This window comes from Folsomia candida, unplaced genomic scaffold (genome assembly GCF_002217175.1).
Source record: "Folsomia candida strain VU population unplaced genomic scaffold, ASM221717v1 Fcan01_Sc002, whole genome shotgun sequence".
Lineage (NCBI taxonomy): Eukaryota > Metazoa > Arthropoda > Collembola > Entomobryomorpha > Isotomidae > Folsomia > Folsomia candida.
The window spans coordinates 9,420,861-9,438,176 of record NW_019091194.1 but is presented as its reverse complement, the minus strand read 5'-3'; the positions used below and the strand labels follow the sequence as shown (position 1 = coordinate 9,438,176).

The 17,316-nt window shown below is 35.2% G+C and overlaps 3 protein-coding genes across 3 annotated transcripts; 1 reads left to right on the top strand and 2 right to left on the bottom strand.

The window, feature by feature from the left end:
* Nucleotides 1-112: 112 nt before the first annotated feature.
* On the bottom strand, nt 113-3,010 carry LOC110843770 (KIF-binding protein). The gene is made up of 7 exons (XM_022089802.2): nt 2,428-3,010; nt 1,975-2,365; nt 1,413-1,907; nt 1,012-1,335; nt 784-902; nt 556-709; nt 113-460 (listed from the first exon to the last, which is right to left on the bottom strand). The coding sequence occupies exons 1-7, from the start codon at nt 2,769-2,771 to the stop codon at nt 302-304; spliced, it is 1,986 nt and encodes a 661-aa protein (XP_021945494.1). The 5' UTR covers nt 2,772-3,010; the 3' UTR covers nt 113-301.
* Nucleotides 3,011-5,104: 2,094 nt separating this feature from the next.
* Nucleotides 5,105-7,285, top strand: LOC110842893 (2-acylglycerol O-acyltransferase 1). The gene is made up of 4 exons (XM_022088755.2): nt 5,105-5,980; nt 6,072-6,151; nt 6,242-6,493; nt 6,608-7,285. The coding sequence occupies exons 1-4, from the start codon at nt 5,559-5,561 to the stop codon at nt 7,048-7,050; spliced, it is 1,197 nt and encodes a 398-aa protein (XP_021944447.1). The 5' UTR covers nt 5,105-5,558; the 3' UTR covers nt 7,051-7,285.
* Nucleotides 7,273-12,493, bottom strand: LOC110842892 (SID1 transmembrane family member 1). Its single transcript, XM_022088754.2, has 21 exons — nt 12,108-12,493; nt 11,850-11,989; nt 11,411-11,683; nt 11,215-11,339; nt 10,990-11,139; nt 10,768-10,918; nt 10,634-10,699; nt 10,548-10,565; nt 10,198-10,466; nt 9,756-10,121; nt 9,538-9,685; nt 9,268-9,465; nt 9,059-9,166; nt 8,967-8,988; nt 8,823-8,892; nt 8,597-8,754; nt 8,294-8,532; nt 8,055-8,215; nt 7,934-7,970; nt 7,818-7,844; nt 7,273-7,734 (listed from the first exon to the last, which is right to left on the bottom strand). The coding sequence occupies exons 2-21, from the start codon at nt 11,895-11,897 to the stop codon at nt 7,672-7,674; spliced, it is 2,697 nt and encodes an 898-aa protein (XP_021944446.1). The 5' UTR covers nt 11,898-11,989; nt 12,108-12,493; the 3' UTR covers nt 7,273-7,671.
* Nucleotides 12,494-17,316: the final 4,823 nt, after the last annotated feature.

The following is a 17,316-nucleotide window of genomic DNA, read 5'->3' as shown; positions in this document are numbered from 1 at the left end:
CCCTGCTGCGAAAAAAGCTTCCGTTTATTTGGTGTGTGAATAGGCATAGAATAGGTGCATCATTTGTTCCTTTGTGCAACAAAGCTAAGTAGTTTTCAAGAGGATTCATGGATGAATTTTCAATTATATATTCAAATTAGGTATCGACTAGGTTATAGTGAAAACACTATTTTTGTATGACTAGTTCGAAAATATGACTCTGGTTATCTTGGACGGGTACAGATCATACTCGCATATTTAGATATGTATAGGTATCATATTATGTTTCATCAACTCGATTATTATTTATTTATCGGACTTTTCATGCGTTTTCTGATTGAGCTGCACTCCTCATTCTGAGATGATGTCGAATTTTTCGAATTTGTGAGTCCAGGAGTTCTGGCATATCTCTGCTTCCATCATATAATGTAATAAATTCCCGTTTAAGTTCAATGTGACGATCCAGATAATCCAAGAAGAACTGCAAAATAATTTTTTTGTTTGTCCATTAACTAAATATTATTGTGCATTGTGTCAGTAATAATATGAATAATTCACTTGGGTAAATACACATACTTGATAAAATCTTTTGCTCTCCTCGCCTAGTATCACAGCATCTGAGTGAAGCGGATGATCATGACAAATATTCCCAAGAATGCGGCCAATTGACAAGACAAATGCCATCAGAACTTTTTCATAATCCTGAGCGAAACTCTTTTCAGGATGATCTCTGAAAATTAACAAAAATGATAAAAATATATCCATGAATTTGCGAAACAAACGTATTGCTGTTATTGTACATACATGTCAAATCCGAACATGACAAGGTTTCTTTTGTGTGCATTTACGGCCGACACGAGCATCGAGACAAGCTGCATGTCTTTTGGTCGTAGAGATTTCCCCCTGTCCTTATATTCATCAACCTGCGTACAGAGTTCCAGAAGTTTTATAAATTATATGTACATGTGTTAAATATATTATTCATTTATTGACCATCATACGTTATCAGAAATATATATGTATATACAATACCTTGCGTTTGTAAACCACTTCATATGTTTCAGCCAACTCTCTTAATAGACCATGAAATATATCTGTGTACACTTTTGGATTTAATGCTGAAAGCAAATCTTCCAATAAAGTTATTCTTCTCTTATGCATTGTAATTTGTCGTGAAAGACAAGGCTCATAAAAAGACAAATGCTTATATAAAGAAGCATAATCAGATATAATATCAATGTGATCGCTTGCATACTCGTCAAGATTATAATATTCTTTTGCAATATTGATCCATTTTTGAGCAGGCAAAAAAACTGCTCGGGCTTCATCAAAATCTCGGACAAAGCGCCCTTTCATCTACATATAAAATAGAAATTAGCAATCAAATCTGCAGTATTAACAAATAAAGTACATTTTAAAAAACTATTTTATACCTCAACTTTGTTCACTTCACTGACATCAAGTGTAGGGAATCTGAGAGCCCTTATTAATAATATTGTATCATATTCCATCTGGTCACCAGCAAGTTCTAAACTTTGTTTCTCAAATCTATCCAATGTAATTCTGCTCTCAAATTTTAGCTGTTTCCTATTGCTGTCTTCATCTTGCAGATCCTTCAATCGATTGCCAGAGATTTCTAGAAGTACCGTACCAAATTTTCCCCAGCATCTTCCTAATTCAGCAAAATTTTGTCTAAAGTGATCGGAACCCTTCTCTTCCTCAGGGGAGTGTTTCATAATAGTTGTGGCCGCTACAAGAATGTCCCTCGCTGTTTCAAACGTCTGTTCGTTCGACATCAGCACGGATGCCATTCGAGAACAGTCTGAGCCCCAAGTAATATTGTTATAGTCACCCTTTTCTAACTGGCGCCTCAATACCATGTGAAGATAGAGAATTGCTCGCTCCTTTTCGCCTTTTATTTTGTACGCCTGAAGTTAAGATGAATTAAAAATCACTATACAATTTAATCGTCTTACTAATTCAATTTTCACGAACCTGGCCCAGATAAAACAAAACATAGGTGAACATATCCTTGGAAGTTTCAGAATTTAGAGAGTCCAACATTCCCAACAAGGAGCTAGGGTCGAGCGGAGGTTGTAAATTTTCAGCGGTACAATTTTCGTGATAATAAGCTTCTGCTTTCTTCAAAAACTCTAGCGCTTTAGTTTGATTGTCTCGTTCAGAGCATAAAATTGCATATCGTGTTAGTTCATAAATGTACATGTACTTGACACGATCCTTTGCCCTCATCATTTCTTCATTATTTAAAGAATTTGCATTTTCTTCACTATCCGGTTCCGTCGACGGTGAAATGGTCATCTGAGTCATAGATTCAGGAAGACTCATTTCTTCTTCCTCTAGCTCCTTTTCAATCAATTCGATACATCTAAAAGATATGCATGTTTTAAATTATCGTATATCTCTCTTGGACATTACAAGATAACTCACTGGACATGATGTGTTTCAGCAACCGAAAGTTCTTCACTAAGCTCGTACCACTTTGCCAGTGATGAGAGGACGTGAATTTTGGCTAATCTAATCCAAAATTTCAGTACCGGATTGACCTTAACGCTGGGTACATTTGAGATAGCATCAACTTCAAAGTTGACAACAGAAATGCTTTCAATGCCAGCGTAAATATTTTTGAACGGTTCAGATCGAACGCTGGGTTTGGCGACCAAATTTGCCCCCTCCTTCAACTTGTTTGTCCAGCTTGAAATCCTTTCCTTAAGGTTGGGTAGGTCGATTACAAGGTCGTCATTCGACAGTAGATCAGATGTGACAGAAATCATTATATGAATTTAAAACGAATATCTTATTTCGAATAGTGAATCTAGGCGAAGGCTAGGATTCCTAGCAAAGGAAGTTGTGTAACACTGTACTGAATTGAAGAGTAGAGTTTGTATTGTATTTGTAAAATTATAAAATAGCTTTTCTTAATATTTGTGTTTGTGTCTGGGTTTTGTGTTTAAAAATCTTTGGAAACAAAACATGACCCGCCTGAAGTCTGAACCATTTTTACAGACAGATTCGCTCAAACGCAATGCAACACAGCAGGCCCATAATTTCATATGAGGATGTTATGCATTCATTGACGAATTGACATTCACGAATCACGAATCGTGAATCACGATTGAAAAGACATTACGGATATATTATGGACGTAGTCTAACAATAATACATAGACAGACGCATTTTACTTTCATCATATCATACTAACAATAAGTATCCATTTTATTTCGTAAAATGTACTGTTTTTCATGTGCTACGTACATAATAAATTTGGCTAATCACTTTTTCGCCCGAGACAGAGGTTAATCGCAATGTCTGTCCATCCGTCCGAGACACGATAAAGCCAAACCGATTGAGTTCAAATTTTGCCCACATGTACGTTAGGCACATTCTGAAAATGAGCAAAATCGGTCAAGTGACCAATGGGTCATGTATAAGTAGATGCGTTGGATATTATGCTCAAGATTTCAAAATAGTATTAGAAAGCTTAAATTTGGCACACATTGCCAATGGCTTGTAATGAAAGTTGGTGAAATTGGAAACTTTTTTAACCAGATGGACCATGGGGGATATGTACCGTCCGATTTTCAAAAATTGTCTTAAAACGCTGAAATTCGGATCGGTGATAGGCTTCTCATGAAAGAATATGGGCTCATGCCATGACTCGTGAGCAATATGTAATTCCTTTAGATGCATGGTGTAGAGTGACCCTAGAGGGTGACAATACTGTTTTTCAGCTGAAATTAAATTTGGTATAGAGACTAAACATGTCTAACAAAGTAGCAAATACACAGCCTTGGAAGTTTGAGATTTTAAAAGAAGCGAGCCCCACTGTCCTGGTAGTGAGGGGAAGGATTTATAACTACTTCAATCAAAACTTGTTTGGTGCCAAATAGAAACTATTTAACTAACATTCGACCATTCCCCCCACGGGGGTAGTAAGTAATCCCCTATATGTACATTATATTAGCTTATTCGCTGATGTGACCTTTTGCACTCTATTGAAGCAATCCGTATTTATTTCGCTCTGGTGAAGTACTGGCCTTGACCATCAGATTGGGCAATTGGGCCATCACAAACCGACTGTTTGAACTTGTACACTTTTACTTAATTTAAATATGTAGTTGTGACTGGACTGAATATAGAAAATATGAGGAAAGATGCATATTATTTTTAGTGAATGACGACAAGAGATGGTTTCTTAAAAGAAAAACTATAATACAGGATCTCTCGAAATCCATTGGATTTCTTTTTCAGAAATATAGAAAAAGAAGTCTCACTTTTTCACACAAACAATTAAAGTGTGTGTGCTATTATCCTTAACGCATTTAGAAAATTTGCAATATTGGGTTTAATAAGAGTAATGGAAGAATAAGACTATGGTATGTACTATGGGCTTTCATGAAATTATGTTTATTCTTGCTTAATATTTACAGCAGGATATATTCAATTTTTTACTGCCGAATTAGTTTCGTAACTCCTCGAATGTCTAATTTCGTCAACACCACAGAGCATGGATTATCTCCAATATTCTAATAAATCTCTCTAAAGAGATTAAATTAAGGTAACAATCTCTCATTCGGTGCCCCCGAGTGTAAGCTCTGGAATATTTTTACATATGTACATGATGTACATCAATGCAATGCGTGGGCAATATTGACCTTGTGAAGGAAGATGAATAACTTTTTGAAGCATTACTTAATCATCGGTGCCATCATAAAAATGCAGTCTTAGTAGCTAATAATTTCTCTTTTGCTGCGGATAAATCAATCTGTATTATCAGTGATTCCAGCTAAAAGTAAAAGTCAAATTCGCTTTTATCTGTTTCATGAGTTATATACATACATATGTACATATCTTCTTGGTCATGTATTTCTCACTATCAGTAGTTACATTACAGAGCTTCTTCACAATTCAGAAACATAGCATTTTACACAAATAACTTACGATAGTGGTAATTTTTGTTTTATTATAAAAGTAACGATTTGTTTTAGTGCGAATTTGGAGTATTTGGCCGTTAGTTTTGCATCCTCAAATTGCAAACACTTTTATGTAATCCCGTTAATGCTCATCGGATTAGACTTGGTCGGACACAGCAATATTTTTTATATGCATTTCAACGACAAAAAAGACAATCGTAACTTTGTTGTTGGTAACTGACCAGCAGCATTTACACACATCACCTTACACTTTAGACTAAAGTATACCTCCTCTTGACCTCAATTTGTGAAAATCTTCTTAAATCAGGTTTTTATAGAGTTCCAACCAAGCCATAATCAGTGTATGTAGTCAACTCTTAGGTTCAAGGTGCAGTGTGCTATCATAATCTTTCATGTGTATAGTTTGTTATCACAAAGTCATATCATCATCATATACTTTTTAAATGAGCACGAGATGAGGTAAATGCTGATCATCCGTCAGTCACTCGCAGTCAGTCATACATACCGTTGTCTCCTAGGAGGTGGAAATTTTGCATATTTCAGACTCAGCATTGATTCTTGGTCATATTTTAATATTTTTAATAATAATCGTCTCAACTATACGTACCTCCTTAGCCAGCCAGAAAAATGCCAGTAAAAGTAGAGAAAAGTGAACCACTTTTGATAACGTTCCGATCTCACCACAATGCTTATCAAGAAGGTTCTGGCGCTCAAATTATTCGATACCCTGAAGTGAATACAGTTTGGTCAAAAATTAGCCAAATTGTAGTCGGAATGGTGGTTATTCATTATTTCCTTTGGTTTATTCCAATGTTTCTATCCCTTTACCTCCTCTATTCGTTGGGTTATCCAGTGGTGTCGTTCATCTTGCTAGCACTCTATATTCCAACCTACTTTAACAAGGACGAATTAAAATATGGGAGGCCATGGGAGTGGATCAGACAGCACAGCTTTTGGAAATATTTACAACACTATGGACAACTCGAAATCGTAAGAGAATGTGAGTTAGATACAGATAGAAAATACATTTTCGGATACCATCCTCATGGGTAAGGAGACCAGTAAAACCGACTTCATTTTCAGTGTTGTAAATATTCAATTGTTGGTTTATCTTAAATTGGTTGCTAAAAATTTGCACAGGATTCTAATTCTATCCAGAATTAGTACCTATGGGGGCGTGTTCGAGAAAATTTTTTCAGGAATTGAACAGAGATGTTTAGGTATGTACTGATAATTTTGATAATCAAGTTTAACCTGTTTGAGATTATCCTTTTATTTCAATGCCGTTAATTTATTTATTTCCAAATCAGCGGCCACACCCATGTTTCTCCTTCCTGGATCTCGCGAGATCTGCCTGTGGATGGGCGCTGTGAGGGCCGACCGGTCGAATGCTATTCGTATTCTTCAAACTGATAAGCTGAATCTTCTCTTGTACCCGGGCGGATCTGATGAAATATTTCTAACCGATCCTTCATCTACTGAAACTACGATTATCGCTCGAAAGGGGTTTATACGCCTGGCCCTTCAACAAGGTGTCGACCTTGTCCCTTCCTTTGTTTTTGGTATAATAAATCTATAATATATTATGATAATATTAATATTAATATTATGTTAATATTATAATAATAATATTATGACAATAATATATTGTGTATAATAATAAAAATAAAATATAGGTGAGAAGCACGCCTACCGCAAGTTGGACATTCCGGAGTCAATCAAATCCTTCTTCATGAAAAACTTGAGAACCCCGTTGATAATTTTCTGGGGGCGATTCTTTTCTTGGCTTCCTCTGTCTGGAAAGAAAATTTTCCTTTCTGTCGTTCACGGGAAACCAATTAGAGTTGAAAGAATGATTCCAGACCCCACAGATGAAGAGATTGACGAATTGTACAGACAATTTTATGCAGAAATCAGAAACTTATTTAATAAGTACAAAGGAAGATATGGGTATGATGAAAATGAGACGCTTGTAATTCGGGAAGCTGCAGACAAGTCGTCTAAAGGTAATGTTTCAAATGGGGTAACAAATGGGCATGCAAAATCCCTTTCCAAAAAAGCGGTGCTCTCTTCTACTAGTAATGGTACAAATGGTGTGCAAAATGGGTTTGGCCACTAATTCACGTGTTTAACTAATGCATATGTAAAAGTAGAATGGAATAATCTCGGTGTAATGTAATTTAATACAATGAAACAATACTTTATTTTGTCGGTTAGATTGTGCCAAGTTGTATGTATAAAATGCTATAAAAAAACTTACTAAATGACAAAAATGAACTTTCATAGTTGATGTTATGTTTTAATAAATATGTGATTAGGTGCGAAATAAATGTCATTCGTATAGTCTAATTGAACATTTGATTTATTATTCGTATGAAGTAGACTCATTATATTAACAATAAATTGGTACAAAAAACATTAATTGCCAAAGTGTAGGACATTAAGTAATAGATAAAACATGCATAAATGTTTAGAATATGTGCAAATCTATAATTCGGGCAACTGGCACATGTACATATGATTAGACAAAACAAAGGTTCCAGGACCATAAGTAGTAATGAGCACGACACGGTTACTAATTCGACTTACATACATATGTAGTCTTGATTATTGAAAGTATCACAGTATGGTATTATAGTAGGTTTGATTTTTAATAATAAAGGTTGTAATACATATGTACATATATGTACCAGGGTCAACGAAAGAGTCATATGCTGACCAAATCCAGAATTTTCTTTATTTAAAATACTGGAATTTTCGTTCTTGGAACAAATATTAAATCGTCATCAAGTGTCAGCAGAATCTAAAAATTATAAACCATACGATTAAATACTTGGGATCTGCTGTCCCAATTGTTCTACCCAGTGAACAGAAAATTCAGCTCACCATAAATGAGAAGAACATGCTGGCCGCCTGAAGAAATTAAAATTAAAATTACTTATTATGCAGTAATGGGATAATGGGGTATTGTACTTTGCTAAAGTAAAAGAGTATTTACTTACAGACAAAAAATGCCACACGTCATGTCCATCGAAAAAACTGTTTGTTTCGAACAGTAAGTAACGATAAGAAAATTTGATTAAAATAATTAAGTGAAAAAAGGAATACAAATATTAAACGAACCTTAGCAATATGCATTCGCGATTGAAGTTTCTGGACTCTGCAGGAGTCGTTTGCCAAGAAGTAGATCTTTGAAGAAACACGTACATTGCCAATGTCCAAAATATTACAGAAAGAATAATATAGACCAAAGGCTGGAAGGTAATCTTCTCCCGATGAGTTACCTATAAGGTAATAAAGTTACATGATCCTGAAGTCCAACAAAAATTGCATTCTAATTTAACTTTGCTGCTTTATGTTACCTTCATAATTATGTAGAAGTTTGAATACAGAAATAAGTTAACCATGAAGATGACTAGTAGATGAGAGGCAAAGTCTTGACTCATATCATAGAGTCCATAATAAATTATCCCCCAGTTGGAAAAATTGGCAATGAGAAGGAGAACCATCCTATCAATATAAAGTGGACGGAGACACATCAGAGGGCTTGCAAAACAGTCATTTTTCCATGTATTGTAAATTCTTCTAAACATGCCGCAATCTAAAATATAAATTGTTTATATATTTTTTATGAAAAAAATGGAACCATATTTTATGAAGCATACCTAATCGCCATCGTCCAAGGTAATAAATTTGCACTGATAGGTAAAAACCCATGAGAACATGAAATATACTAAACATCACCCAAAAGTAAATGTTTCCAGCAAGTACACCAACAACCCCGAGCAGAACAACAATTGCAAGTGCAGCAAACGCCATATAACTAGACAAAATTATAAATATTTGACGAAATTTCAATTAAAAATTCAGGTATTTCATTTATAAACATACGCGCTAATGTTGATATCAGGATGCCTTGCTTGATAAATTTTGAGCATGAGGAGCATTGCGTTGACGTACACTAATTAAACACACAAAATGTATTGTCTATTGTATTATATATAATTGTCAGCAATATATTTATATGAAACATACTGAAGCAAGTGTCAAATTGGAACTATCCATAAAAATAAAGATTCAAAATTAGTCAGCGTTTTAAGCTAATGTAACTTGTTATTTGATCTCACATTCGATTTGCACGGACAAACATGATAACAAGCGCTTAATACACCTTCCATAATTAAAGCCAGACCCATGGCGTAAAATAGACCGAAGTGGCTGGGAATTCCGTATTTCTGTAAACATATGTAAATATATTGACTGAAAGATAGTCCAATAAAAAATAGTCCAGTGTAGCCAAATAATTTAAGTAACAGGTAAAACAAAACTAGCTTACCAAATCAAGGTTGGGATAACGGCATAAAAGTCGTTCGTGAATCTTTTCTTTGCGCATAACAAGCAGGAGGTATAAAAATCCCAACATGATATATCCGGTATTTGAGTATACGTGATTGAAATCGCTTAAAAGGCCCAAAGGATGTGAGCATAGGTAATTGTAGTAACACAGATCTTGATTACCCGTTGTATGAAGTACCTAAGATAATCATTTCAATTAGTATTGTATTCACTCAATTAAACCAAAAATCAAAATCTTTGCTCCGTTTACATTTTGATAAGTAAAGACCAACTGAACAACAGGTAAACCGTAGAATATAGCGACAGTCATCAATGTCCACAGGTACAGCTGGGATTTTTTGGCAATTATCCTGGGATTTTTCCGTGCCAAGGCAGACAGAGTCACGCCGGTTGTCGTTCTACAATATGTTTTATAAATACGTTTTTATACCATTTTATAAATTATTTGAATATTTTTTAGGCTTATACCGATAGACATTTTTATCTCGCATGGCATCTTCCAACATATCAATATCAGTTTCGTCGAGAGATGAATCCGAAGCGAGCCAGTGAGAATCTTCATCCCCAGTTGCTTGGTGAAGTTGACGATCGTCGTGAGCATTGTTATTAGATGCGACAGAACTAGTCATTTCGTCGACAATAGGCTCAGCATTCCTCGGATCTCTTTCACCGTCAACCTCATCATCAGATTGAATTATTGGACATATCTCACTTTCAATTCGAGTATTGGTTTCCGGGTGGCTTGGATAATTATTTCCACGTCGACCACGACCAGCAGTCTGACTTGTTCCAGGTGCATCTTCTTCAATTGGAAACACAGGTGGTAGGTCTTTTCTAAAAATATTATTACGTGTAAATTTCGGCGTGGGTTACCGAAATAATTATAATTACACAATTACATTGAAATTACCTGCATAAATAAGCGCATGAAACTATGAACGAAAACAAATAGAAAAGCATAAAAAATCCAACGGTTCCAAAAATTGCAGCCAGATATTCGAGGTCGGAGATTTTTTCTGTTACTATGAATTTTACATTCTTCACTCGAGGTATGTCGCCGTCAAACCATGTCCACATCCAATTAGTGTACTCTTCTTCATTGTTTGAGATTCTGTCGCATCTGCTATTGTCGCCATGCATGACGAAAACAACGTAAAACCCGTTGGGAAAATCTTCTTTCTGGCAAACCCAAATACACACATATATACATTTGCATAAGCAAAGTTACATGTGAATGATATGAGTTTATAGGACTAATACCCGCAAAGTCATTCCAGCCTAAGATGTTAAGAAATAACTTTAAATACCTTGAATAAATATTAAATAGGTATAATAATTACGCTTACTTTTCTTTTCATCGTTTGCCAGTAGCCTTCAAATTGTACGTTGTTTTCTTGGTCCAAGATTGGACACTTTAAAATAAAGTTACTTGGACTCATCGTTTAATTCAAAATATTTTGAAATGGTGATACAAACATACCGAAGCATTTTGCACTGACACTGTCATACATCGATCATCTTCGGATACGACTTCCAAAAGGACAAATCGGTTTACTGGAGAACTTGGAAAAACAAAGCGATAGAACCTTGGAGATAAAGGGGACACATCAGTAGTTAAGCTCTCGTTCAGTCTAAAGAAGGAATAATACCGAATTTTAGTAGAACAATCATTGTCATTGTCAATTAGTCAATCAAACCCAACCTCATAATGAAATTATGCTCCAAGGAGACTTGGATACTAAACGAAATGTTCTTCTCACTGGACGTGGACACGATTACGTAGATGGTTTTTTCAGCTGCACCTTCTTGAACTTCGCCGCATAAAGTTCGACTAGCAACATTGTATAACTTGCTGAAATCGCATAGTAATAAAATTAAGCACTTTGGTGCATCCGCTAAAAAATGTACATCTACAATATTGACGTACTTGTCAAAATTTGAGAGGATAGGTAGGGGCCAGCTTAGGACGGCTTTCTTTTGTCTAACCACGAATAAAACTGGAGTTTCAGTATCTTTATTAGTTGTGCTTACATGGACCCTTATATCTTCATCCTGTATAACATCAAAAGCTAGTTAAAATCATTACCCTTAATTTAAGAAGCATGTCGTTGTCGTATACTAACGAAATCGTTCCAGGGTACTTTGAAAGTACTAATATTGAAGGTGTACTGATACACGTACTCGAACGTGTTATTCAACAGTCTTGTGTCCACCTTATTCACCTCTCCTGTAAGCACTATTGTTTGAAAGCTTATCGGTTTGTCCGGATCAGAGGAAATGCTTCTCACACAGATCACAAGAACAGTGAAAACATATAAATTAAAGTATGGTTTAATTTCCATCTCGAAACGCTTTGCTAGTTTGCGACTGAAGATCAAGTCAGGGTCAAGGTTTCGCTATAATAAACCAGACACATTTTATTAGATATGTATGCAACATGAATGAATATGTAAAAGTAATCTCTGCCCGTGACATTTACGTTGGCATTGACACTTTGGCACATGTAATGCATTTTGCGATGGGATTGGTTATTTATCCAGAAAAAAAAAACTAGTCACCTACCTCTCTCACAGGCAGTTCCTCTCTTCTTGTGTCATGCAATGTTAACATGCAATATCAATGACCGACCTATGACTTCTTTTTTTGGAGGTCCAACATAGACCTCATTCACATATGTTGATCTCTGCTCTTCTGGCAATTCACTATCGGATGAAAATAAAGACAAATAGTTAAATATGACATAATAATTGTGAATTGAATGAGCCAATAATTATTATTTAATGCAGTAACTTTTGAACTTGTTTATTTTATCCTGCTTACCACCACGAATGTTGAAGAAGGTAGATATACAATTTACAATATATGTATAATAACTGTTTGTATGTAAGCTTGTACAATCCACTAACCAGATCAAACGATAATAATAACTTATCTTAAGATTGCACTTCGTGTGATGACCATTAAAATCATTATAATCTTTCAGATTTGGATTTTAGAATGACTCACTGTCCACTCACTCACCCCTCGTGTCAATTTATAGTCACTGTCACAAAATTAAACCTAAAGTCAAAATAATGACGTTTATGAGTCATGAAATCTAACTTAATAGAAGCAAGGAAGACTGTAGTTCACCATCATTTTAATCTGTTTCCGATATAATTGTAGACATTTTTTGCACAACATGTATGGAATTTATTTACAGTCAGTAGATTTTAGCATCAGCTGACACTTTTACAAGATCGAGTCTCATTGTTCTCCATCCATATGATTTTTACATATTGATTGTTTTGTTGTCATATGCATATAATTGATTAGGTCTTCATCAATATCTGTCAAGGAATTGGATGAAACTCGAGATATTTTAACAAAAATCATAAACGCGCAATGTATCTGAACGATACAGTGATTGTTGGGATACCTTTCGAATAAAAACAAGCAACAAATATTGGGAATTTCATGGCACTGAAAATGACAACTAAATTAGTTGTCATCTAAAACCACTTCACTAAAAACGAAACAATTTTATTAGTTGAACTAATAAAATTGTTTCGTTTTTATTAGATTCGAATAATTCGAGGCATTTAAGTAATTCAAAAATCAGATATGCAAAAAAAGTCGAACATATCATAAGAATATTTTACATCCCACAAATCACTGTGTAGGATCACGATTGTGATTGCTTGTCTATAATAATTGCACAGAATAATTGAGTTATACAGATAAATAAAATATTTAAGTAAATATTTTAGCAGTACTGCTAAAATGACTTACAGTGATTTTAAGTAAGGTTTAACCGTGCCTGGGAGATGGAATTTCTTAAAAATGATGTTTAGGGGTCATTTTTGGACAGAATGGAAAACGGATCCGTAATTCTGTGGGGATCGGGTTTCTCCACAGAATTACCGATCCGTTTTCCATTCTGTCCAAAAATGACCCCTAAACATCATTTTTAAGAAATTATTTTTGTGCCTGTGTCCCAGGCAGCCTTAAGCAGTAAGTTTTTTGTACCAAACTAGCCCTAGTCAATCGTTCTCTTTGTCTTTCTTAATTTATTGTTACATATTTAAAAGTTGTGTCAGCCATCGCTTTAAACATTAAAAAATCTGAACTAGGAGAATTCGAACAATTGTTGCTTATAATTTTTAACGCTTTGTTTTCGTTTTGTCCAGAGAGAAAAGACATTGTTGGGTAAATATACATATGGGGGTGGATGATATACAGCTTTTGCTTTCAATTTAAATTTAACCATATTGACCCTGATTCCAGTGATTGCAGACCCATCTTCAAGCATTATGTTTATCATCGTTGAAACCTTATGACCAGTTTAAAATATGAAAAACTTCAATTAATAATTTATTTAACTCGCTTAATTTTTATCATACATAACTTATCGATACTAGTTATGTTATACGTCGACACGTCGATAAGTCGACATCGTTATGCCTACTGGTAATCGTGTATGACAGCACATGTAAGCGTTGCCAAGAAACTATGATATTGATCTGGCTCGAAAAAATATACATATTTCTGATTTTGGTAGGAGATGGTAACCTCAAATATGACGCCATATATAATTCAAAGAAATTTCTGGCTGATTTATTTGCACATTTAAACAAAGTTCGTTATGAGACCCAAATCTTCCTCTAACCCACGCTTGTCCCAGAAATTCGACACATTGCGCCAGGATGCTGCCTACACCTTCAACAACATTAGAGCACGGACAACCCTCCTAGGGTCGAGATGGCTCAGGATTTGCTTCCTCTTCAAGTACGTGGTGATCGTGGGGATGATACTTTCGTACATGATTCCCACCTACCTGGCGATTTATGACATAAGATTCATAGACTACAGCACCACCACCGGTCTACTTCTACACGCTGCCGACCTTATTCACGTGGTTGAAACGCTATGGAGGATTGTTTTCGAAGGTAAAAGTGAATGCTTTTTTTAAATGAGTACACAATTTCACCTACATGCATTTCATCCATTTGATGTTGAAAAACAATAGAGCAGGAAGTTCCACATTCCTTCCAAAAATTTGACCACATCTCGTACATTTTTATTTTTCAGCATTCATTTTAAATATGTTTCCCTTATACTTTACAACCCTTAAAATGACATACATATAATTCGAAATTTGACAAGCATATAATGATCAAAGTGGTGCGAAATATGTGCGAAATGTACTTATGCTTTTGTATACGATTTTGACGTAGAGAAAGTAATGCGTTCGTTCATACATACTTGTAGCACATTTTTATCTAATCCTTCGAAGTACTGGTTTATTTTGTTTAAATAAAAATACGATGATGCGCCACTATATTGTATTTCAGCCGAATAAATAAAATACCTACTTCAAAATGTCGGTCAAAATGTTGTTGTCTTCTTCCAGATCTTCACCTCTTTCGATATAGCTATGAACCAGACGGAGGGTCCTGGTATGTACCACTTTTCAAAGCATAGAACGTACGTAATGTTTCACACACGATTTCTAATCTAGGTATCAATGGTCGCAAGCCTTGGACAAGTGGTGGCATTACGCCAAGTCGTGCATTTTCCTAATCCAGCTATGCCCACTTGAGTACTTGACATTTTTTTGGAAAAACACGAGGTCCGCCAAGTGGTTGAGAATTTACGCATACATGCGACTCTATCGAGTGCTTCGCCTGGAATATCTGTACCGGTGGTTTCGTAAGTTCACCTATTTAGTGTAATCGATTCTATTTAGCACTTATTCATAATTTTAAAACTGCAGTTTCCGAAAAAGAGCGGAGCTGTGTAACACTTCCGGGCAGGTACGTATATGGATCACGCCTTAAATTCCCTTAATGACAAGATAGAAGATTTTCACAACTACATATAAGGAGATAGTTAGTTTAACTAGGTTAACGTAGTTTATTCGTCAATTATATTCATACATATATTATTACAAACAATCGGTCATGTCAATGTCACACAACATGACTTGAGTATGGAAGAAAAACGAACCAAACCAGAAATAGGGTTCTACATATGTAATCAACATTAGCAGGATTAATTTTATCAGAAATTGTAAATCTCATGCCAGAAGGATCCTTGATTTTTCTTTACGCATTTTTGCAGGTTATGGAAAACAGCGTTACCACTTCTCGGTACGTGCTCCCTGGTTGTATTTCATGCCTTGGCGTGCGTATGGTTTGGATTGAATTGTGACGTGAGTTTGATTCTTCTCTAAATATGAAGCAAACTAACGCATACCAAGTAAATTAGTAATTTGAAAAATCTGATGTTAATATATAGCCTGTCATAAATGATGTTGATCCACCACATTGCTGGCAAGGGTGGTTGCAACGATATCATAACTACACTAATATACTGGGGACCAGAGGGTATCACCCATTTCATACGAAAGTCAGATTGGACCAACCTGACCCTTTAAGTGAGCACGACCTTTATTATATAAAGATATACACAATCTCATAAAATGTTGATGTGCACAACACTTTAATTATGTACTTTAACTATGTAGGACAATATATGGTGGCGTTTGTGTGGAGTTGGATGACCATTCGAAATTCAGCGTATGCACAGCATTTATCATAAAAATATACTTGTATGTACTTGTTTGTACTTATTATTACATACATACAAAATATACATATATATTTTTAGTACGTTCTATGCTGCGCCAATTGAAACTTGGGAAATGGTTTACTGCATTGTCTTCATGGCATTTTCAATCATGACGCAGTTCTTTCTAATGCTGATCCTTATGAATTTGACTCTCATGGTGGACATGCCACGTTTACTGTTCTTTTCAGAAGTTCGAAGCGTCCGCAGTTTCATGGTAATTACATACATTTTAAACGATTCTTCCTAATCAACCAGATAATCTATTAAATTTTTAATGTGTCGATCATAAGTATTTCTATCGTATAGAAACGCCTGAAATTCGATTACACGACAGAGACAAATGTGATGAATTGTTTAAGCAATGTTTGGAATAGGAGGCGTGTTTATACGGACAAAGGACTTGTACGATTTGAAATGTTTAATTTTATTTTGGTCATTTAATTTTTTTAAGGGAATTTCTACAACGATGAAAAAATTTGCAACATTTATAGAGACATCTTTTGCCACCGATCCTTGAGCAAACCGTATGTGTAGAAAGAGCAGCCCCATTGATATACGCCGTATATAAAATTTACATTTGAAATCTCATCTCTAGTTCCTAAATAAATTTGCATAGTTTTTAATTAATATGTTGTTGGTTAATTTAGTCCGAACTTCTTCAAACCCTTACAAAGACTGCAATTGAATTTTTAGCCCCATCAGTTGAAAGTAGGACGTATTTCGCCGGCGATTTTATTATACGACCTGATACTGCAGACAGAAATATGACATTCTTAACATTTGGAAAAGCTCAAGTACATACAGTTACATAATTCAGCTTGAAATTTCATGTAATTTATTAGTTTAATTTCTTTATGTGAAAAAGATAGTGGACCCGGTAAACAACAAAAGGATCATAAATCTATCCTCAGGATCACTTATTGGCGAAATTAACATAATATGCCCCACGTATGTGTTGTAGTTTTCATCATGGAAAACGCTTTATAAAGTCTTAACAAAGTGTCCTAATAAAATAGGTATCGCAGCGTAGGAGTTCAAGCAATGACGGATTGCGAAACAATGGTACTGGAAATTGCGGAGTTTCAATGTATGAAAATGATTGAATCAAGTGTAAAATTGAACAGGTCCTATCCTGGAAAGCAGTAAATGACGTGCTTAAAGTGGACACTGCTGCACGGCGACAGATGCACATTATCATTTTGGTGTGATGCTTTATTTGTGCTGAAATTTTTAAGTTTTTAAATACTTAATTTTATTTTTTGCCAATCTGGTGTAGCGACGCTTGGATTTTGTTCATCCAAGGTTAACGCCAGAACAAGAATCTTCTGAACTTAAGCAAGAAAATGAAGACAATGGCGACGACCCAGCTAATGATCGAGAGTGGGATTTGACTTCTTTAAGGTCATCCTCCGTCCAC